This window comes from Oncorhynchus nerka, linkage group LG6 (assembly GCF_034236695.1).
Source record: "Oncorhynchus nerka isolate Pitt River linkage group LG6, Oner_Uvic_2.0, whole genome shotgun sequence".
NCBI classification, from domain to species: domain Eukaryota; kingdom Metazoa; phylum Chordata; class Actinopteri; order Salmoniformes; family Salmonidae; genus Oncorhynchus; species Oncorhynchus nerka.
In genome coordinates, this window is record NC_088401.1 from 47,140,594 (window position 1) to 47,163,949 (window position 23,356).

At 42.5% G+C, this 23,356-nt stretch overlaps 1 protein-coding gene across 2 annotated transcripts in view; it reads right to left on the reverse strand.

The window, feature by feature from the left end:
- The window catches only part of LOC115130498 (protein FAM13B-like), an 82,814-nt gene that overhangs the window by 43,611 nt on the left and 15,847 nt on the right, over positions 1-23,356 (reverse strand). For both annotated transcript variants that reach the window (XM_029661697.2, XM_029661698.2), the window contains exons 2-6: positions 22,689-22,850; positions 21,814-21,994; positions 19,018-19,230; positions 18,557-18,734; positions 17,799-17,940 (exon numbers count right to left, since the gene is read on the reverse strand). In XM_029661697.2, the coding sequence (XP_029517557.1) occupies positions 17,799-17,940; positions 18,557-18,734; positions 19,018-19,230; positions 21,814-21,964 (684 nt within the window). In that variant the 5' untranslated portion in view covers positions 21,965-21,994; positions 22,689-22,850. The remainder of the gene's footprint in view (positions 1-17,798; positions 17,941-18,556; positions 18,735-19,017; positions 19,231-21,813; positions 21,995-22,688; positions 22,851-23,356) is intronic.

A 23,356-nucleotide genomic window follows, 5' to 3' on the forward strand; every position in this document is an offset into this window, starting at 1 on the left:
AATATCAACTGTTCAGAGGAGACTGCGTGAATCAGGCCTTCATTGGAAAATTGCTGCAAAGAACTCACTACATAAGGTCACGAAGAAGAGACTTTCTTGGGCCAAGAAACATAAACAATAGACCAGTGGAAATCTGTCCTTTGGTCTGATGAGTCCAAATTTGAGATTTTTAGCTCCAACCACCCTGTCTTTGTCATACACAAAGTAGGTGAACGGATGATCTCCGCATGTGTGGTTCCCACTGTGAAGCATGGAGGAGGAGGTGTGATGGTGCTTTGCTGGTGACACTCAAGTGATTTATTTAGAATTCAAGGTACACTTAACCAGCATGGCTACCACAGCATTCTGCAGCAATACGCCATCCCATCTGGTTTGCGCTTAGTGGGACTATCATTTGTTTTTCAATAGGACAATGACCCAACATCTCCAGACTGTGTAAGGGCTATTTGACCAAGGAGGAGAGTGAAGGAGTGCTGCATCAGATGACCTGGCCTCCACAATCAACCGACCTCAAACCAATTGAGATGGTTTGGGATGAGTAGGACTGCAGAGTGAAGGAAGAGCAGGCAACAAGTGCTCAGCATATGTGGGAACTCTTTCAAGACTGTTGGAAAAGCATTCCATGTGAAGCTGGTTGAGCGAATGCCAAGTGTGTGCAAAGCTGTCATCAAGGCAAAAGATGGCTTCTTTGAAGAAACTAAAATATACAATATTTGGTTACTACATGATTCCATGTGTTACTTTATAGTTTTAATATCTTCATTATTATTCTACAATGCAGAAAATAGTAAAAATAAAAAACCTATGAATGAGTAGATGTGTCCAAACATTTGACTAGTACTCTATACAGTCTGCAAACAAAGCAAGCATCTCTTATGCAGGACAGGTCATGTGGGCTCAGATGTTTTCTATGTACAGTGTACACACAGAGAGACTATAAACACCAAGACATCTGTTACAATTACCAATTAGTGGCTGCTGCTGTACATTTTCAGCCAGGCTGGCTGTTCCTTGAATAGGTCCTATTGAATCAGTGGTGTTGACATCCCTTGAAATGTACCTAGCGTTAGACGTTGACACTGCAGTCGGTGCAGTAAGTGCAGAGCCTGCTGCTAATATGGTGGGAGGTATATTACATTGTACAAGATGTTCCATAAATATCTAAAGATAGATCACACCATTCATCACCTTGGCTGAAAATTGTTCCGTGCCCTATGTTTAATGTTATAATTGCAAGGAGAGAGAGACTCGGTGGGGTAACCTAACTGAGAATAGGAATGATTCCTAATAGATATTCTGTCTGTGTCTTTGCCTGCATTTACAGAGGCAGCCCAATTTGTCTCTTTTCTTTCACTAAGGTCTTGATTAATCAGATCAGCTCTGAAAAAGATCTGATGTGATTGGCCAAAAAAGTTCAGAATTCAGCTGCCTGTGTAAACACAGCATAAGACACCACATTCCCCCCTCCTAGTCTGAGATGTTTCAGAACCCATAAACGCTGAGTTACTCTCTCTCTCTCCCCCCCGCTCGCCAACCGCATCTGCTGCTGCCATGTCACAGCCACATTGCCATGGCAACAGCTCACTGACACCACTGATTGCATTTCAGGGTCTTGTCCCTCATTGTGTATGCAGATGGTTATGAGTAATGGTTGTGTGTTGTCATGGCAGCGGTGTCTGTCCGCTGTCTGTAGTATAGCAACAGAAAGAGCCCAGGGGAGAGGATTCTCACACTGTTCTAACGGATTAACGGACACATTTATCCACATCAACAAAGCCCAGAACATTGAGCACTTCTCCAAAGGTTAAATATACTGAAGATATCTGAGCAGAAAAAGAGCTCACACTTAAAAAAGGTCTCTAGCAGATGAATGGGGAGTCAAAGTAACCTTCACATTTTACAACAAGGGCCTGACAGCTGTAAATGGTCACAATGTGTTACAGAGACCATGGAACTTTCTGTATCATCTCCACAAGCTTTTCATAAACCGCAGGGTGCGGACAATGATTATTACGCATTGACAATTACCTAGAACCATTTCCCATGTCAAATTCAGATGTAGAAAGGCTTGATTCTACTCATTTTCTGTGGATTGTTTCCTCAAAAGTTCAGAAGATTTTTCTCAAACACATGGAACATTTATCCAAAATATTAAGTCATAGGCTAATCAATGTTTACATCTACAGTGCCTTCAGAAAGCATTCATACCCCTTGACTTACTACACATTTTTTTGTGATATAACCTAAATTCTAAATGTATTAACTGTATTTTCTCACCTGTCTACACACAATACCCCATAATGACAAAAGTGAAAACTGTTTAAAAAAATGTTTGCACATTTATTGAAAATGAAATACAGAAATCTCAATTCCATAAGTATTCACACCCCTGAGTAAATACTTTGTAGAAGCACCTTTGGCAGCGATTACAGCTGTGAGTCTTTCTGGGTAAGTCTCTAAGAGCTTTCCACACCTGGTTTGTGCATCATTTGCCCATTATTCAAGCGCAGTCAAATTGGTTGATGATCATTGCTAGACAACCATTTGAAGGTGTTGCCATGGATTTTCAAAACTAACTCAGCCACTCAGGAACATTCACTGTCTTCTTCTTTAGCAAATCTACTGTAGAGTTGGCCTTTTAGGTTTTAATCTCCTAGTGTCTGGTGGAAATCAGACAACCAGGTTCTCTCCTGTGCTTAGCGCTATATTCCGCTTATTTTTTAATCCTGCAAAAAAAAAACTCACCAGTCCATAGCGAATACAAACATACTCCTAACATGACGCAGCCACCACTATGCATGACAATATGGAGAGTGGTACTCAGTAATATGTTGTATAGGATTTGGCCTAAACATAACACTTTGTAATTCAGGACAAAAAGTTATTTGTTTGGCCACGTTTTGCAGTATTACTAGTGCCTTGTTGCAAACAGGCTCCCTTCTTTTCACTCTGTCAATTAGGTTAGTATTGTTGAGTAACTACAATGTTGTTGATCCCTCCTCAGAGTTTAATGGCTGTGATAGGAGAAAACAAGCTATTTTAAAGTCACCACTGGAGACATGGTGAAATCCCTGAGCGGTTTCCTTCCTCTCCGGCAACCGAGTTAGGAAAGACGCCTGTATCTTTGTAGTGACTATTATTGAACACAGGAGGAGTCCATGCAACTTGTGACTTAGCACATTTTTACTCCAGAACTTACTTAGGCTTGCCATAACAAAAGAGTTGAATACTTATTGACTCAAGACATTTCAGTTTTTTATTTATTTGTAAACTTTTCTAAAAACATAATAACACTTCGACATTATGGGGTATTGTCTGTAGGCCAAAATCTAAAATTTTTTAAATTCAGGCTGTAACAAAAAAATGTTTAAAAAAGTAAACGGGTGTGAATACCTTCTGAAGGCACTGTATATATCTTAAACAAGGAGGAAGCCATATGCGTTTATATTATGTAATCTTGGTTAACCCAGAACTAAGGTCTTGTGTAATTGGTCAGACGCTCGATTAAGTTATGAGTCAATACGTGTTCAATTAAAGAGTCACCCATTTTGAATGATAGTTTCTGTGGATCTCTGAGCAATGTTCTATAGATTCCCTGGGTCAATTAATTTGGGTCTCAGATATTGCAGTTCAGCAGGCAGAAATGTGGCCAGTATGACGTAGCATTGAGATAAAGCCGGTCTCACTACACGAAGTTAAAAGGAATGCAACTTTTAGATTGCGAAAACATCATACAAGTCAGATTTCATAAGCCATTGATCATATTTTTTGCGATACCAGTACCTCTGGAAATTTTGTAATTTAACAGAGGGTATAACACATTTCTCCCATTTGTCTGCCTCTCAGTCCAGGGTGCATTGCATGGTGCCATTGCGAATGTCAAACTCCAGGTTGAACATGGTGAGATTGACTCCTAAATTGACAGTGCAGTTTGTTTAGGCGATATTAAAGATACTTAGCTACTTCACATGCTGATAATGACTTTGGTATTAGTGTGTGCAGCTACGTTTGCTAGCAAGTTACCTAGCTAGCCAGCCAGTCCATAGAGAGAGCATTGCAGGTTTTGTAGTTAACTTTAGCTGTAACAGATTTCCACAACGATTCACACATTTTGCTACCAACCTTATTATACAAAACTTTTGTTGACAAAAGAAATTGTTCTCACATAGTGTTATGTAACACTGTAAATTATAGGAATTAGTGGTTTTGGGTGAATTTTTCCTTTAAGAGAACAAAGTGCCAACCTCCCTCTCTACCAAGTTACAGGCAAGCCAAATGTCCCCTCCCGGAACCAATGCTGCTCGTTATCTTACGCATCCCGTTGTATCATGACAGATATACAATACCATTTATGTTTCCGTAGTCTGTCCATGAAAGATGATTATGTAACAGTAACTGCTGACTTCATCTAATTCCACCATGCCTGAAATTGTCATCACACAGAACAGAAAGTACCAAGCAGGGAGCTCAAGAGGTGGAAAACATTGTTTCACAGCCACCTGTTACTATGAATAGGACACCTCAGAGTTTCTGACTAGTGAATGTGATTTCTAATATCCTAGGCTGTCGGGTAAATCCATTTGAATTCAATCACTTTTTGACAGCATCCCTTTTGATTTAAGCAAAACTTTACAGACATTTTTGCCCATGGAAGTCAGAGTGCCAAAACATTCACTAGAAATGATAAAAGATTGAGTTTGAAATCATTTAAAACACTTACAAAACAGGGTTGTCAAACTATTTTGTAAAATCACATATAAGCTACAACCACATATTCACATTTTGTAACTTAGACCCTACTTTACATCGGAGGTTTCTGTGTTGTACCCGCCATCAGTTGAGACAACATGCGCTTAAATACAGGGTAGGTGTACTTTCAAAATCATAGAAATTAGAGCCGGGATGATACCAGTATTGCAATATTTGTTCCATGGAAAAAATGAAAACACATAGCAGATCTAACTATTAGGTCCTTTAAAAACCAGCTGTCTGTAAAATATTATGTGCTATTGCATGGAAAATAAACAAATGACTCTGCAATGACCACATAATGATATTTGTTTACAACATTAGGGCTTTTTTTTGTGAAATCTGCCTCATGTTTTGTTTTCTTGCCGCGATAGTAACGAATATCACAACACCGGTATTGTCCCTGCCCGAATAGAAATATAATGGACTGATCCCTTCAGACCACTGCCACTTAGCTGATACACCATTGAAATTGAAATGTTCAATTCTAATTACTACCACAAAAGATGGCTGCCGGTCAATTTAATTGGACATGTCTATTCTATATATATGGTACTTCAGAAAGTATTCATCCCTCATGTTGTGTCAGCCCGAAATCTAATTGGATTCAATATTTCCCCTCACCCATCTACACACAATAACCCATAATGAAAGTGAAAGCATGTTCTTAGAAATCTTTGCAAATGTATTGAAAATTAAATACAGAAATCTCATTTGCATAAGTATCCACACCTCTGAATCAATACTTAGTAGATGCACCTTTGGCGGCGAATACAGATTTGAGTCTTGGGTAGGTCTATCAGCTTTACACATTTGGATTTTCTCCCATTCTCCATTGCGGATTTCCTCAAGCTTTGTTAAGTTAGATCGGCAGTGCACAGAATTCTTCAAGTCTTTCCACAGAATTTCAATGGAATTCAAGTCTGGGCGACTTCCACACTCTTGTTCTGAAGCCATTCCAGAATTTCATTGGCTTTATGCTTGGGGGCCATTATCCTGTTGGAACGTAAATCTTCACCCTCAGTCGTTTGCACTCTGAAACAGATTCTTATCAAGGATTTGCATGCGCTTGGCTACATTCCCTGTTCCCTCTATCCTTACTAGTCTACCAGTCCCTGCCCATGGAAAGCATCTCCATAGTATAATGCTGCCACCAGCATGCTTCACGGTGGACAAAGACATAGTGTTTTTCATTCAGGCCAAAGAGTTCAACTTTTGTCTCATCAGACCACTGAATATTTTTGCCTTATGCGCTCAGTCTATCACGTGCGTTTTTGCAAACACCAGGCGTTCTGTCATGTGCCTTGTTCTTAGGAGAAGCTTTTGTCTGGAAACCGAGATTGGTGAGGTGCTGTACAGACTATTGTCCTTCTGACAGGTTCTCCCATCTCAGCCAAGGAACTCCGTAGTTCTGTCAGTGGTCAATGGGTTCTTGTTCACCTCGCCAACCAAGGTCCTTCTTGCCAGGTTTCTCAGTTTGATCGGACACCCAGCTCTAGGCAGAGTCTGGGAAGTTCCATATGTTTTCCATTTCCCAATGATGGAGATCACTGTGCTCTTGGAAACTTTCAACACTGTAGAAATTGTTTCATACCCTTCCCCAGATATGCCTCATCACAATTCTCTCTCAGAGATCTACGGCAGTTCCTCAGACTTCATGGTATAGTTTCTGCTCTGACATGTACGGTCAACTATGGGACCTTATATAGACAGGTGTTTTTCTAAATATTGTCCAAACAATTGAATTGGCCACAGTTGTACTCCAATCAAGTTGTAGTACCATCAAGGATGATCAAAGGAAATTGAATGCACCGGAGCTCAATTTGGGGTGTCATAGCAAAGGGGTGTGAATACTTATGTAATTAAGATGTTTCTTTATTTTAAAAAATTATACATTTTGTTTTCACTTTGTCTTTATGGGGTATTGTGTGTAGATGGTTGAGAATTGTTTTAATTTAAATCTATTTAGAATTCAGTCTGTAAAAACAAAATGTGGAATAAGTCATGGAGGTATGAATACTTTATGAAGTAACTGTACAGTGTTTATATGATTTCAATAGGTTTCCTATAGAGGATTGACAGTATAATTTACAAAAGATAATCCCATTCAAACATTCTCTGATGTGTGGACCTCCATCTTTGTGGTACCATTTGAAAGTAGAAATGTCTATTTGATTCCCATTTTAGTACATTTATCAGCCAAAACATGACACCCACCCTGTATTCAAGAGCATGTGTCTCAACCGATGGCGGGCACAAGACAATAACTCCAGTTGTAAAATTGGGTCAAAGCTACGACATATGCAAATATGAAGAAAATAATAATGATCATTTACTGTAAAAAAAAATCTAATTTAAAAATCTAGAAATTATCAAAGTTTGACAACCCTGTTTGTAAGCTATTCAATTACAGCAATCTCAAACTTTTATCTTTTCCAGTGATTAAGACATGGATGTCTCCTGGTGTGGTGGTGTATACAAAATAGGTAAACACTGAGCACATTTCTCTCTTGAATGTTTTGGCATTCAGGTACAAAGAGAGAGAGAAAAAACTGTCGGGGGAGGTTCTCTTCTGCACTGTTCAACTAATCCAGTAAAATGTGAAGTTGAGATGGAGTGTCACCTTGTTACCGTCCAAAAGCGAAAGTCGTATCACAGGCTCTTTCCATTTCCCCTGAAAACCGGATGCACACGGTTTCTTATGTCCCCGCTGAGGGTGGCTAAAGGATGAAATGTTTCAGAAAGAGGGCTCTGTGTGTTAGCCACTCAGCCCGAGCAAGTCTGCCCGCTCGCTAAGGACCAGTGGGTAGAGACAGCAATGTGAGGAACAAAAGGGCATAACCTTGGCTAGGGCTAGAGCAGGGGCTCCCAAACTTTTTCCACTCAGGGGCCCCTCACGTCCATTTCTATAGCACTGTTCATGACACAAACTGTTCACACCCCTGTTGTTGGTGGAGAGAATTTTGCAGGTTTAATGCTAATTTCCTGCAATTAAACACATTTTGTCATGGGGTTCAAAGTTTCAGCAGTTTTAAAGCAAATTGTCTTGCACTTCTATACATTTTTCCATGTCTAATGTGTATTCATGTGATATTTGAGTGACAAAAAAATTACAACAATATCTATGGCCAAAAAAATATACAAAAAAGTTAGCCGACATGGGCTAGTTGATCTGGACATTTCTGACAAGATATAAATAGCTTTAAGGTATGCAATGACTAACATGACAAGAGGAACTGATGATGCACGACCCAATTTTGAAATTGCACCTTGTGCATTCATTGTTTTATTTTGTTTAGACTACTGCAATGCTCTACTTTCCAGCTACCTGGTTAGAGCACTAAATGAACTTCAGTTAGTGCTAAACACGGCTGCTAGAATCTTGACTAGAACCAAAAAATATTACTCCAGTGCTAGCCTCTCTACACTAGGGCTGATTTCAAGGTTTTACTGCTGACCTTCAAAGCATTGCATGGGCTTGCTCCTATCTATCTTTCTGATTTGGTCCTGCCATACATACCTACACGTACGCTACGGTCACAAGACGCAGGCCTTATTGTCCCTAGAATTTCTAAGCAAACAGCTTGAGGCAGGGCTTTCTCCAATAGAGCTCCATTTTTATGGAATGGTCTGCCTATCCTATCCATGTGAGAGATGCAGACTTAGTCTCAACCTCTAAGTCTTTATTGAAGACTCATCTCTTCAGTAGGTCTTATGATTGAGTGTAGTCTGGCCCAGGGGTGTGAAGGTGAATGGAAAGGCACTGGAGCGACGAACCACCCTTGCCTGGCCGGTTCCCCTCTCCACTGGGATTCTCTGCCTCTAACCCTATTATGGCGGCTGAGTCACTGGGTTACTGGTACTCTTCCATGCCGTCCCTTGGACGGGTGCGTATACTTGAGTGGGTTGAGTCTCTGACGTGATCTTCCTGCCCGGGTTGGCGCCCCTCCTCGGGTTCGTGCTGTGGGGGAGATCTTCGTGGGCTATACTCGGCCTGGTCTCAGGGAAGTAAGTTGGTGGTTGAAGATATCCCTCTAGTGGTGTGAGGGCTGTGCTTTGGCAAAGTGTGTGGGGGTTATATCCTGCCTGGTTGGCCCTGTCCGGGGGTATATTCGGACAGGGCCACAGTGTCTCCCGACCCCTCCTGTCTCAGCCGTCAATAATTATGCTGCAATAGTTTGTGTCGGGGATAGGGTCAGTCTTATATCTAGAGTGTTTCTCCTGTCTTATCCTGTGTGAATTTAAGTACACTCCCTCTAATCCTCTCTTTCTCTTCTCTCGGAGGACCTGAGCCCTAAGTCCATGCCTCAAGACTAAAGACCTTGCTGTCCCCAGTCTACCTGGTCGTGCTGCTGCTCCAGTTTCAACTGTTCTGCCTGCGGCTATGGAACCCTGAACTGTTCACCGGACGTGCTACTCTCTACTGCACCTGCTGTCTAAAACTCTGAATGCTCGGATATGAAAAGCCAACTGACATTTACTCATGAGGTGCTGACCTGTTCCACCCTCTTAGAACCACTGATTATTATTTGACCCTGCTAGTCATCTATGAACATCTTGGCCATGTACTGTTATAATCTACACCAGGCACAGCCAGAAGAGGAATGGCCACCCCTCAAAGCCTGGTTCTTCTCTAGGTTTCTGCCTTTCTAGCGAGTTTTTCCTAGCTATCGTGCTTCTACATCTGCATTGCTTACCATTTGGGGTTTTAGGCTGGGTTTCTGTATAGCACTTTGTGATATCGGTTGATTGGAGGTCTAGCCTTATATTTTATTTTCTAATATACAATTGAATAGAGAGCATTATATTCACTCAAATTCCCCTGCCTTCGGTTTCACTCTTGCAAGATGTGGTTCTCTCAGTTTAATTTTTCCAGGTTTCCATTTTTTTTAAAGCTTCGCTCTCTAAAAAAAAAAAAAAACTTTATTTTATAGAAACAAACAAGTGGATATTCTAAGTCCACAACAATGCTTAAACCACATCAGACCACTGAGGTCTGGGAAAAATAAAATCAATTCGATTTTTGGTTGCAGCTACCCTTTAATGCAAGTGCACACCAGCATGAGACCGTTGTTTGGTTAGCAATGTTTCTTTAGCGCTCATGTGATTGCAGTGTTTGCATCAATCCAGTGGCCAATTGTGTTGCAAATGATCATTTCATTCTGCCAGGCATAGGCTACTTTGTAGTTAACATTTAATTGAGAAGGTTTTTGGAAAAGCCTTTCCAACTATACTAGAAGGTTATGAATAGCATCATCGCTAAAGGCTACACAAAGTGGTGCATTTCTGTGCCGTTTCAGAAAGTTGCAGGAAAATACTAATCATTTTGTTGAGGTCTTATGATTAACTTGGGCAAATTCATGATCTTTCTAATGAATTCACAATACATTTAGTTGATTTCCTACTAAGTTTTAATTTCTGGATTCCGTGATTCCGTCTGCAGTGCTGACTTTATAGGGCACCCACAGGTGCCATATGCCTTGCCTGTAATTTTTTTTTTTTAAAGCCCGATCCCAGGCTAAAGTAGAGCAGCTTCATCAGAATGGGCCAGGGAAAGGTATCTTATGTAGAACAGGCCTGGAGGGAGACGATGGGTAACGGCAATGTCCCCATCACAACCAGCCACTCCAGCAGCAGAGTAGGGAGAAGCTGAGGAGAGAAGCTGGTAGGGAACCTGAGATTTATGCCTGGATTAATTACCAGGGACCCTTGTGAGCTGTCAAGTGCTCCTCCGCTACCCTGGCTCAACTCCAACTGGGTTGCTGTTTCCTTCTCCAATTAGCTGCCTACCTTCATCACTTCCTCTCCTACTCCACAGCAGTACAACACTGAACCTCATCGACCCTGCAGAGCTTCCTCAGAATAGGAGGACCCTGCCTTATTCAGATGAGTGTCACTGTGCAACAGGATGACCTTTCCTAGAAACACAGCTCAGTCCTTCACAGTTATGACTAGCCCAACCCTGCCTCAAGGCTATACTACTCCTGATTAAATGCAGTGAAACTGAAGGCAAGGAAGCACTTCCCCCACTCCCTATGGTCTCTGGCCAGGCAGGATGGAATAGGCAGTGCTGGCTGCCTGACTGTGCGGTGTGAGTGACTTAGCCTGGAGAGTCAGTCTTAACACTCCTTGAGGTCCGTTGGGAAACCCAGACGTCCCCGGAGATGGCCGCAGGTGTCGGTTCCACAGCTACGTCACCATGGTTATGTAAACACAGCGGTTACACATTATTTCTTCATACAGAACAGAAAGCCATTCCTGAACAGCATTTCCCTGAACTATTTGGTCACAAAACAGAGGGAGAAGAGAGTCATATGGAAGGAATGTGGCTTATCAGTCAGTTTCCTGTGTAAGAGTGACTGCCTCTGGAACGCAAATATGCAGCCGCAATCGAGGATTAGGTCCAGATTTGAGAGGGTGCAGCAGCACATCTGCCTAACGCTGATCTGAAGACTGCTGTGTGTGTGTATGTACGTACGTATGTGTCGGGGAGCCATGGCTGAGAGGAGCTCATATACACCCAATTTCCCACAAAATGTTGGGAACTTCTGGAGCAACCATTGCTACTTCATAAAGGCAGGCAGGTGTAATTCAGAGGCCATTTCTCAGGCTCAGGACCATGACTGAACACTTGCTACTGACACACATCTTGGCATCTCCATGGGAGTAGAAGGCTATTATAAAAAAGGCATGCAGACAACAAAGGGAACTTCAACTCCACCCCAAAGCCTCTTTACTTTCTCTATTCTCTCAAAAGTTGTTTTTGGCTTGGGGCGGAAAAACTATCCCCAACAATTGACTGCTTTGAATAAACAACACTGCAGTAATTCCATAATCTCCATTACTTAATCTCAATTTTTTCCCATGGCAGTACCAGAGTGGCTGGAATAATGTTAAAACTCTACTTCCTCATTACGGAAATTCAAATGAACATATTTTCAGTCAATACATGCATGGCGGAATGGAGTTAATTATTATGTTAGGTAATAACAACCAAAGACCATTATACCTTGACGTACAGGCTCCCTACCTCCAAGCATTCAGCCTTTAACCCATGCAGCAGGGTGAGTGAGGTTTTACAGTGCATTCGGAGAGTATTCAGACCCCTTTCCACATTTTGTTAAGTTACAGCCTTATTCTAAATAGTATTAAATCATTCCCCCCCTCAATCTACACACAATACCCCATAATGACAAAGCAAGAACAGGTTTGAAAATGTTTGCTACTTTATAACAAAAAAAAATGTATCACAAGAATTCAGACCCTTAACTCAGTACATTTAAGTACAGGCTCTGGCTGGGCCACTCAGACATTCAGACTTGTCCTGATCCACTCCTGAGTTGTCTTGGCTGTGTGGTTAGGGTCGTTGTCCTGTTGGAAGGTAAACCGGCGCCCCTGTCTGAGGTCCTGTGCGCTCTGGAGCAGGTTTTTAATCAAGGATCTCTCTGTACTTTGCTCTGTTCATCTTTCCCTCGATCCTGACTAGTCTCCCAGTGCCTGCCGCTGAAAAACATCCCGACAGTATGATGCTGCCACCACAATGCTTCACCATAGGGATGGTGCCAGGTTTCTTCCAGACGTGACACTCGACATTCTGACCAAAGAGTTCAATCTTGGTTTCATCAGACCAGAGAATCTTGTTTCTCAGGCTGAGAGTTTGTTAGTGGTGCCAGGCCACTAACAAAAAGGCCTGATTGGTGGAGTGCTGTAGAGCGTTGTCCTTCTGGATGATACTCCCATCGCCACAGAGGAACTCTGGAGCTATGTCAGAGTGACCATCGGGTTCTTGGTCAGCTCCTTGACCAAGGCCCTTCACCCCCGAATGCTCAGTGTGGCGGGGCAGCCAGGTCTAGGAAGTCTTGGTGGTACCAAAACTCTTCTATTTAAGAATGCGGCCACTGTGTTCTTGGGGGACATTTAATGCTACAGAAATGTTTTGGTACCCTTCCTTAGATCTGTGCCGACACAATCCTGTCTCGGAAAATTCCTTCGATCTCATGGCTTGCACAGTCAACTGTGGGACCATTATATATATATATATATTACACACACCAAACATGCAAAAATTTCTATAAACATGTTAACTTTGTCATTATGGGGTATTGTGTGTAGATTGATGAGGGAAAAGGGTATACATTTTAGAATGAGGCTGTAATGTAACAAATTGTGGAAAAAGGGAAGGGGTCTGAATACTTCCAATGCTCTGCTCTCTTGGGTAAATAAATGAAACTAGCTCCAGTAGACAAATCATTTTGAGTGTGAACTATATAACTGTACTGTATTATATGGACCAGAATTACGCACATTATTCAAACCATGATAAAGCAGGGAGAAAACATGTGATTCTGTTGCAGAGTTACAAGTATCAAATTAATTAGAAATCTATTTTTGTAGTTAGTAGGCTGACGCATATACAGCACCAGTTAAGACTCTGGACACACTTACTCATTCCTTTATCTTTACTATGTTCTACATTATAGAATAATAGTGAAGACATCAAAACTATGAAATAAAATAAAGATTCATGTAGTAAAAAAAGAAAAAGAAGAGTTGACTCAAAATGTATTTCATATATGAAATTCTTCAAAATACTCACCCTTTACCTTGATGACACCCTCAACCAGCTTAACAAGGTAATCATCTGGAATGCATTTCAATTAACAGGTGTACCTTGTTAAGTGAATTTGTGGAATTTCTTTCCTTCTAAATGCGTTTGAGCCAATCAGTTTGTTGTGTGACAAGGTAGGGGCTGACAAGGTAAAAGATCAGTCCATCATTACCTTAAGACAAGGTCAGTCAATCCAGAACATTTTAAGAACTTGTAAAGTTTCTTCAAGTGCAGTCGCAAAAACCATCAATCGCTATGATGAAACTGGCTCTCATGAGGGCCAACACAAAAAAGGAAGACCCAGAGTTATCCTCTGCAGCAGAGCTAAGGTCAGAGTTACCAGTCAAAATAAATGCTTCAGAGTAAAAGTAACAGACATCAACTGTTCAGAGGAGACTGCCTGAATCAGGCCTTCATGGTCAGATTTCTGCAAAGAAACCACTACTAAAAGAACACCAATAAGAAAGAGGCTTGGCTGGGCCAAGAAACACAAGCAATGGACATTAGACCGGTGGAAATCTGACCTTTGGTCTGAGGAGTCAAATTTGTGAGACGCAGAGTATTTGAACGGATGATCTCTGCATGTGTGGTTCCCACCATGAAGCATGGAGGTGGTGTTGTGATGGTGCTTTGCTGGTGACACCGTTGTGATTTATTTAGAATTCAAGGCACACTTAACCAGCATGGCTAACACATTCTGCAGCGATACGCCATCCCATCTGGTTTGCACGGGTTGGACAATTTGTATTTCAACAGGACAATGACCCAACATCTCCAGACTGTGTAAGTGCTATTTGACCAAGGAGGAGAGTGAAGGAGTGCTGCATCAGATGACCTGACCTCCACAATCACCCGACTTCAACCCAATTGACATGGTTTGGGATGAGTTGGACCACAGAGTGAAGTAAAAACAGCCAAGTGCTCAGCATATGTGGGAAATCCTTCAAGACTGTGGGAAAAGCATTCCAAGTGAAGCTGGTTGAGAGAATGCCAATAGTGTGCAAAGCTGTCAAGACAAAGGGTGGCTACTTTGAAGAATCTAAAACACAGTTGAAGTCGGAAGTTTACATACACCTTACATACGCCAAATAAAATAAAAGTTTCACAATTCCTGACATTTAATCCTAGTAAATATTCCCTGTCTTAGGTCAGTTATGATCACCACTTTATTTTAAGAATGTGACATGTCAGAATAATAGTAGAGTGCATTATTTATTTCATCACATTTCCAGTGGGTCAGAAGTTTACATGCACTCAATTAGTATTTGGTAGCATTGCCTTTGTATTGTTTAACTTGGGTCAAACGTATTTGGTAGCCTTCCACAAGCTTCTCACAATAAGTTGGGTGAATTTTGGCCCATTCCTCCTGACAGAGCTGGTGTAACTGAGTCAGGTTTGTAGGCCTCCTTGCTTGCAAACACTTCTCAGTTCTGCCCACAAATCTTCTATGGGATTGAGGTCAGGGCTTTGTGATGGCCACTCCAATACCTTGACTTTGTTGTCCTTAAGCTATTTTGCCACAACTTTGGAAGTATGCTTGGGGTCATTGTCCATTTGGAAGACCCATTTGTGACCAAGCTTTAACTTCCTGACTGATGTCTTGAGATGTTTCAATACATCCATAATTTTTTTACCTCATGATGCCATCTATTTTGTGAAGTGCACCAGTCCCTCCTGCAGCAAAGCACGCCCCCCCCCCCCCAACATGATGCTGCTACCCCCGTGCTTCACGGTTGGGATGGTGTTCGTCAGATTGCAAGCATCCCCCTTTTTCCTCCAAACATAACGATGGTCATTATGGCCAAACAGTTCCATTTTTGTTTCATCAGATCATTTCTCCAAAAATGTACGATCTTTGTCCCCATGTGCAGTTGCAAACCGTAGTCTGGCTTTTTTATGGCGGTTTTAGAGCAGTGGCTTCTTCCTTGCTGAGCGGCCTTTCAGGTTATGTCGATATAGGACTCGTTTTACTGTGGATATAGATACTTTTGTACCCATTTCCTCCAGCATCTTGACACGGTCCTTTGCTGTTTTCAGATTGATTTGCACTTCGCACCAAAGTGCGTTCATCTCTAGGAGACAGAACGAGTCTCCTTCCTGAGTGGTATGACGGCTGCGTGGTCCCATGGTGTTTATACTTGCGTACCATGTTTGTACAGATGAACGCGGTATCTTCAGGCGTTTGGAAATTGCTCCCAAGGATGAACCAGACTTGTGGAGGTCTACAATAATTTTTCTGAGGTCTTAGCTGATTTATTTGGATTTTCCCATGATGTCAAGCAAAGAGGCGCCAAGTTTGAAGGTAGGCCTTGAAATACATCCACAGGTACACCTCCAATTGACTCAAATTATGTCAATTAGCCTATCAGAAGCTTCTAAAGCCAGGAAATCATTTTCTGGAATTTTCCAAGCTGTTTAAAAGGCACAGTCAACTTAGTGTATGTAAACCTCTGACCCAATGGAATTGTGATACAGTTCATTATAAGTGAAATAATCTGTCTGTAAACAATTTTTGGAAAAATTACTTGTGTCATGCACAAAGTAGATGTTCTAACAGACTTGCCAAAACTATAATTTTGGAATAATGACTCCAACCTAAGTGTATGTAAACTTCCGACTTCAACTGTATATTTTATTTGTTTAACACTTTTGGTTACTACATGATTCCATGTGTTATTTCATAGATTTGATGTCTTCACTATTAAATTCTACAATGTAGAAAACAGTAAAAATAAATTAAACCCTTAAATGATTAGGCGTGTCCAAATTTGACTGGTACTGTATAACTTTCATAATATTTCCCTTAATGTTATTAGCCTACCTCCTCTCTCACGATTCTTGCTTCATTCCTTCCTCGCTTTCAACAGGTAAATGAAAAGTTGTTGCCTTTATTTTCATCATTCTAATGACATCCTTGAATAATGCAGGACTAGATTCAGAAGGCTTTCACTTCTCTTCACGAAGATTGAATGGTTATGGGTCTGAATAAATAACTGCTATAGCCTACCGCCATCGCGCGTTCGTTCTTCTTTCAAACTACCTGTAAGTTCTATTGGCTGCTGTATATAACATTTAGTAAACAAGAGCTTGCGTCCCTCTTCGAATAGTCTATTGGTATGAGAAATACTAAAATAAATCACGTCCAGCAAACTATTCTAGTCTAGCTTTTCCTGCATGTGACTCCAAGAGCTAAGGAGTGCTTTTTAAGGGGAGAGGCCAGCGGAGCACCGGTGCTTGCATATTGCACAAGACACAGAGGCTATAAGTTAGAAGCTTATTATGCATAACCCATCATTAATTAGCTACATATAAGGCTAACACTGCATTGCCCAATATTAATCAGGATTAGGATTATCACTGATTTAAAGCATTGATATTGGAGTGAAAACGTTGTTTTTAACCTGCAATTTAATAAAATAATCCTTACAATTAAAAAAATAAGATGACCCCGAAAGCCAGATGGAGATGGGTAAATTAGACGCGAATTCTGTCTTTATAGTACTGTAGCATAGACAAGGCTGCAGCAAATTCATGCCTCCAGGTCACAAGAAAAAAAAGTTACCACGAGGTACAGTAGGTCTACATGCATTGTGAACTGCGCGCCATACTGAGATGGGCGGTCTGTCCCCACCCTGAGCGTTGATTCATCATGCAGAGGCAGTAGAGAAGCCAGATTTAGACATTGCATGTAATTTAACAGTTCCATTTTACACCATGCTGTTCATTTAATGTATTATAATTTACTGGTTTCAAGCAGTTATTTATCCCGGGAAAAGGCAGTGGAAATCTCAATAATCGGTTTCCCGCGATTCAACCCCACTGTAGACATGCTGCCCCAAAAGAGGGATTGAATGTTAGCAAAAATCAGTTTTGTAGATCAGCAGCATGTTTCTCCGCTACATCGTAATGTTGGGTCAGCAGAGTGCAGCAGCAACTGATTCGGGAGGCTAATACAGTACCTAGCTAGATAGCCTTTGGTGGAAGCACAAAGCATTGTGTGTATAGCACAATGTAGCTGGTTGGTTAGCAGCATTCCATTTGTTTTATATGAAATGTGACTAGCTCAGCTAGCAAGTTTATACTAGCTTTCAAGCACATTGACAATCTTGAGAAATACTGCTTGTTGAAGTATAAAACTCCTTTGCTAGATATAAAATGGCGCGACTAAGATTTCTTCACCAAAAAAAAAAAAAACATTGACAGAGTTATTGTTTTAGCTTAGATTAATTCAGACTGTTTAGAGGCAGAAATTGGGTTCGGCAGATGATGTAACCTAGGTAATATTTTTTATATGTTATGACAACACGTTGTGGCCAAACTACTTCTGATCTATCCCAATACTGTTTGCGAAATACGAGATGGCAGGCAGAATCAACACGCTGACGCAAGACAATGGCCCAGAATAGAACATCTCTAGAGGGGAGAATAGGAGTGTCCTTGCCTGTTCATTGATGGAGCTGTAGTCGGTGGTGGAAACGTCATCATCCTCCGAGTCAAAGAACTCCTCCTGATTCTCCAGCAGCTCCGCCAGAATGCGGCTAACTGACTCCTGCTCCTTCAGATCCTCCACGTCCGTGTCTAAACTAAGATTAGAAGATATGACCTCAGATCAGCTGTTATCATAAACACACATCTGTGTCGGAACTACAATATACAGACAAGAAACGACCTTAGATCAGCTTTATCACTACCATCCCACCTTACAATAAAGTCACTCATTTCATATTTAAGTTTAACTTCAGTTTGAGTAATCTGACTCCACATCAGATGACTAAGAACTGGTGCTAGTAAGTACACAAAGATCTTTAAAAAATCATATTCAATAATTAGACTCTGGCATTGACAGAACAGCTGTTCTCTCCCTTAAGTCAACAGAACACGGCTGTTTTCAGGGCATTGGCCACAGACACTCTCATCTAGAATTACGCAAAGCAACCCCTCATGTGGCTGCATACATGTCTAAGCTTGATCACCAGGGTGTGTTATATATTTCATGATATAAATGAACATGTTACCAAATATAATTTATGTTCTATAAGCACTTATACAGCACCATCTCCTGTGAGAATTCCAGCAACGTGAGATTGCCATTATGCAGGTATGTACACGTAAAACAAAAGTGAACGCCAAGTACAAGTACTAAAGGCCTGTGGAGGTATGGGTGTATGGATAGGCGAGGTGCTGTGTTGTTGGCCTTACTGGAAGATGTCTGGTCCGAATACCGCGGCGAGGGCGCCGACGCTCCAGCTTTCCTCCTGGAGCGAGGCTACGCTGGACAGGAAGCGGCACAGGAAGCGCAGCAGGCTGTAGTTAACCTGAGGCAGCTGCTGGAGGAAGTACTTCATGTTGCGGGCGAGCTCTTCCTCGCTGCTGTAGTCTGGACAACACACAACAGGGGATTGGAGATAGATGGTGCCAAGGGAAAGAAAGTAGTAAGAGAGTCAGATGAGAGAGAGAAAATGGAAAAAGATGGAGAAGGATGATGAAGAGAGAAAATGGAAAAAGATGGAGAAGGATGATGAAGAGAGAAGGAATTATGTGTAGCGCCTGTATAGGGGGTACAGGTCAGACAAACAGAAACCGAGGAGGAGGATGAAGAGGTAGAAGACTGAAGAGGAGAATAATAATGATGAAAATGAGGATGACTAAGATGAGCTTACCTTGGTAGAGCTGCAGGATGTGGGACTGCATGCCTGCAGGGATGATGGGCTCTGGGAGCTCCTGCAGGAAGAGACGCAGCAGGCTGACGGCAGAGGCCAGGTCAGCCTCCTTCTCCAGGTCCACCTCCTCCCCAGAGTCATAGCGCTGCCGTAGCCACTCCACCCGCTCCGCGTTACCATTGACTAGGAACAGCCCCTCCAAATCCAGACGCCCTGAGAGCAACAGAGACAAAGAGGACAGCAGTCAATCACTTGCTCTGTCTGCTGAACAGTTATATATGAATGACTCCTCTCTGTGAGCATATCCATAAGGACTGAGAGTACAGCTTTCACTTAGAGTAGAATGGCTACATTAATTTCTCAAACAGATTCCACACTGATTTTAGTACATTAATAAACTGATCAAGTTGAAGGCCTAATTTCTCAAATGGGTCAAATTTGACCATTTCCCAGATTTGTTCAGTTGTACTATAATTTGTGCAGTTGTACTAACAGCTCAATCACAGGGCATATTACATGTAAGGGAGGAAGGAATGTTATTTTACCCACAATAGATTTGGTAAACGCAACCAAAAATGGAAATGCCATGGAAACGCGTGGTGGGGGGGGGTCTCATTGCCCCTCGGCAAAATTAGCCTACATTTAGGCTATTGTTTATTTCACACTAGGTTGAGGTACAAATCAGAACATAATGCTTGCATGGATGTCAACCCCAACACATGCTCACGGCTGACTACAACCACCCATTTCTGTATGCTAGCTATGCTAACCAGCTTATACGAATGTGAGTTTGCATTTAGCGGGCACTTCTAAACCTGAAAAGGGACAACTTATAAATGCTGTGCAGTTAAAACAGCCAAATATCCAAATCGGATATACAAGTAAACATATTGTGGGCCTGTTACAAAACATAAATCATGACGGATGAGGAATATCCACTGTGTTAGATCAGATTTGTTGAATGTGCGCCAATCTGGTCTGCATTCCATTGACTTCTTTACCACATCTATCCCATTCAATGTGTGTTGGTTGGTCGTGCAAGTGGCTTCCTGTTTCAAGATGCAGCGGCGAGGGGGTGATACTATACACAAGGAAGTCTCCCAACCAGGAAGAGCACACCATCATGTCATTCAGCAACTCTGGTTTCAGATCTGCAACTAGGATTTGTTCAAAGTGAGCTGCCTGGTTAAGGAAAACAGTGGGTGGGCGGTAGCTGTAAGGCAGAACTCCCTGGTATGTGCCATGTACCCCCCCCCCTTCCCTCCATGCCCACCCTAACCCCACTGGGGCTACAGCAGCAGCTCGCTGGCCTGGGCCCCTGCTGCAGCTTACAGAGGTCTCATTAAGTCACAATTATGGCATCCCGTTCTGAGTGCAAACAGACAGATCAAAGTATATTCAATGCCTGATTAACTTCTGGACTGCACAATTATCATTAATATGGCAGCAGGGGAATGAAAGGTGGTGTGTTTGGGGGTGTATTACATAACCACCCAATGTCTGCTTGATGTCACATTCAGTTGACTGGAGATAAATCAAGTTGAAACGAAGGAGGAAGTGAAAATCCCTGTCATTAAAATAAGAACTAAATAGATGTTTATGCCTCTGGAGTTGTAGCTTATGCCAGTGTTGGATTGACTAGCTCTTTTTCCCCCTGCACCAAAACTTTCAGTAGAAAGGAGTCTAAAATGTTACGCAATGGAGGAAGCACATCTTTTTGATCGCAGTGCATTTAGAGTTCAGCGTATCAAAGAGAGGATCTCTCCAAACAACATATTTGGTTTATCGTGATGCAACAAGTAATCTTGGTTGACTGAAAATGTTATTTTCTGCTCGTCTTAAGCCACGCTAACTTGTTCAGCTTTTTAATTTGATTTAAACGAGGCAAGAACGAATTCTTACAATGACGGCCTACCCCGGCCAAACCTTAACCCGGACGACGCCGGGCCAGTTGTGCGCTGCCCTATGGGACTCCCAATCACGTCCGGTTGTGATACAGCCTGGAATCGAACCAGGGTCTGTAGTGATGCCTCTAGCACTGAGATGCAGTGGCTTAGACTGGGTGGGGAAACTGTCTCAAAGGCCACGTCGAGATTTCTAACACAGACTTATTTGTCAGTCAAAATCAAGTTGCAACACAGAAAAAGAGCAGTTATTTAAAAATATAGGTCCGTTACTACATACTTCCTATCTAGTTTCAGATATTCCATTGTGGCCTGGAGTACAAAAACGTTATACATAATTACCCCCCCCCCCCCCAACCCCCAAAATATATTTTTACGGCCATGGGCCGTGGTTTGCACCCCCGTGGGCTAGGCTACATAGAACATTAACAGATTTTTACAAATTATGAAAACGCACACAATCATTTAAACTCCCTCTATACATCTATATCTATAAATAATCTCTGCTTTGATGTAGAACAAGTAGAAGCATCTCCAGTGGGGTTTCATACAAGCTGAAATTATGACAGGTAAAAGGTAATCTCTCTAAAGTACCTGGAGGAGCTGTCAAAACAAGCCGCAACTATATAAAGCAAGACACAGTGGAAGAGCAATGGGATTTACTGAGCACGTAAAAAGATACTCTAAGGTAAATGTGATGCTCAAAGAGATGAATCATTTGCCAGAGAGAGAGTGCGCGTGTGTATTTTTTAGGTCCCATTCATGCAGCTCTCCTGTGTCACACTCAGTAGATAGGCAAACTCTAAATAAGTTATTAGACAAGGTAGTGGCCTTCCGTTTGTTATCTAAGGAATACCTCTGCAGTTAGAAATGCAGTGCGTGTGCCACTCACCATGCTCCTCGATGTACTCTACGATGTGCCTGACCAGTAGGGGGACCTCCTGGCCTGGCTGGCCGCTCTGCTGCACCACATCTAGGGGAACCCCAAAAACCCTGGCTGGTGTCAGGGAGTCGCTGGGGGAAGGTGAGAGGCTCTTCCTCATCGCTTCCACAGCCGAGCTGTTTCCGAAGGTCTGGACACCCGCCAGAGCCAAACCACACAGAGGAGAGACAGATACACTGTTACAGGCTGTGCTCTCCAGCCGATATACATATACAAACACACACACACACACAGGGCAGACGGTGGGGCAGGTCCCAGCATTATACAGATGAAATCTGACTAAATCTAATCGGGCCCCGTCTGACCCTCCCTCCCTGCCTGTGCAGCTATCAGGCCCAGCTAGCTCGGAGCAAGAGGGTTATGTAAGTATAGTGAGAGTCAACTGCAAGTGTGTCTGACAGCCATCAGAACAGGCATGTTTACAACGCTAACAGGAGCAGGTGCCTAGGCTTGGAGCATTTGAGCACTAGCTACGCTCCATTTCAGTGACAGACTTCAATGATCTGTGCCCTATTAGACAAACACACACTGACCAGGCTAGTGGACCTCTCTAAAGATCAGCTCTGCTACAGGTCAGCCAGGGGCATATTAGGCTGTGAAAACAAATACCAATCCATCCAGACACCAATTACTGACTGCAGTTTTAAAAATCACAGGAGTGTGTTGTCAGTTATGTTGGGATGATTCACACTCCAAATGGCTTGCCATTTGTTATAGTAAACATGTTCAGGACCAGCATATTACATCAATGTTAAATGTACAGAAATGGATTAGATTTTTAGGCTGCAATTTGACCTGTGTGTTGTTTATCTTGCTGTACTCACCGTTTAGCACTTAAAACACCCAGTAGTTCACCTTATCTTCAGCACCACTCACTAGCAGTGAATCAAATGGTCATCTATGGCTGCTTCAGGCTATGGCAAAAGATGAGCCTGTAGTTCCTCATTGACAGACCGCGAATCCTGATCAGGACTTCAGTAGCTAAGCTGCAGGGGAGAAAGGAACAAAAGTGTTGGAAAGAAGTTGCTTAGGTTCTGAAACCACAAGGCCACAATGACCACTTAATTGCCAAGAGCTGATCCACATTAAAAACAGCAAAACATGCTTATTATAGGGCCTAACGAGTGGCGCAGTGGTCTAAGGCACTGCATTGCAGTTGCTAGCTGTGCCACTAGAGATTCTGCTTCGAGTCCAGGCTCTATCGCAACCGGCCGCGACCGGGAGACCCATGGGGCGGCGCACAATTGGCCCAGCATCGTCCGGGTTAAGGGAGGGTTTGGCCGGCAAGGGGTGTCCTTCTCCCATCGCGCTCTAGCGACTCCAGTGGGGGGCCGGGCGCATGCACATTGACACGGTTGCCAGGTGTGCAGTGCTTCCTCTGACATGTTGTGTGGCCGGCTTCCAGGTTAAGATGAAAATTGTGTCAAGAAGCAGTGCGGCTTGGTTGGGTCGTGTTTTGGAGGATGTAACAGGAGTTCCAGCGATGAGACAA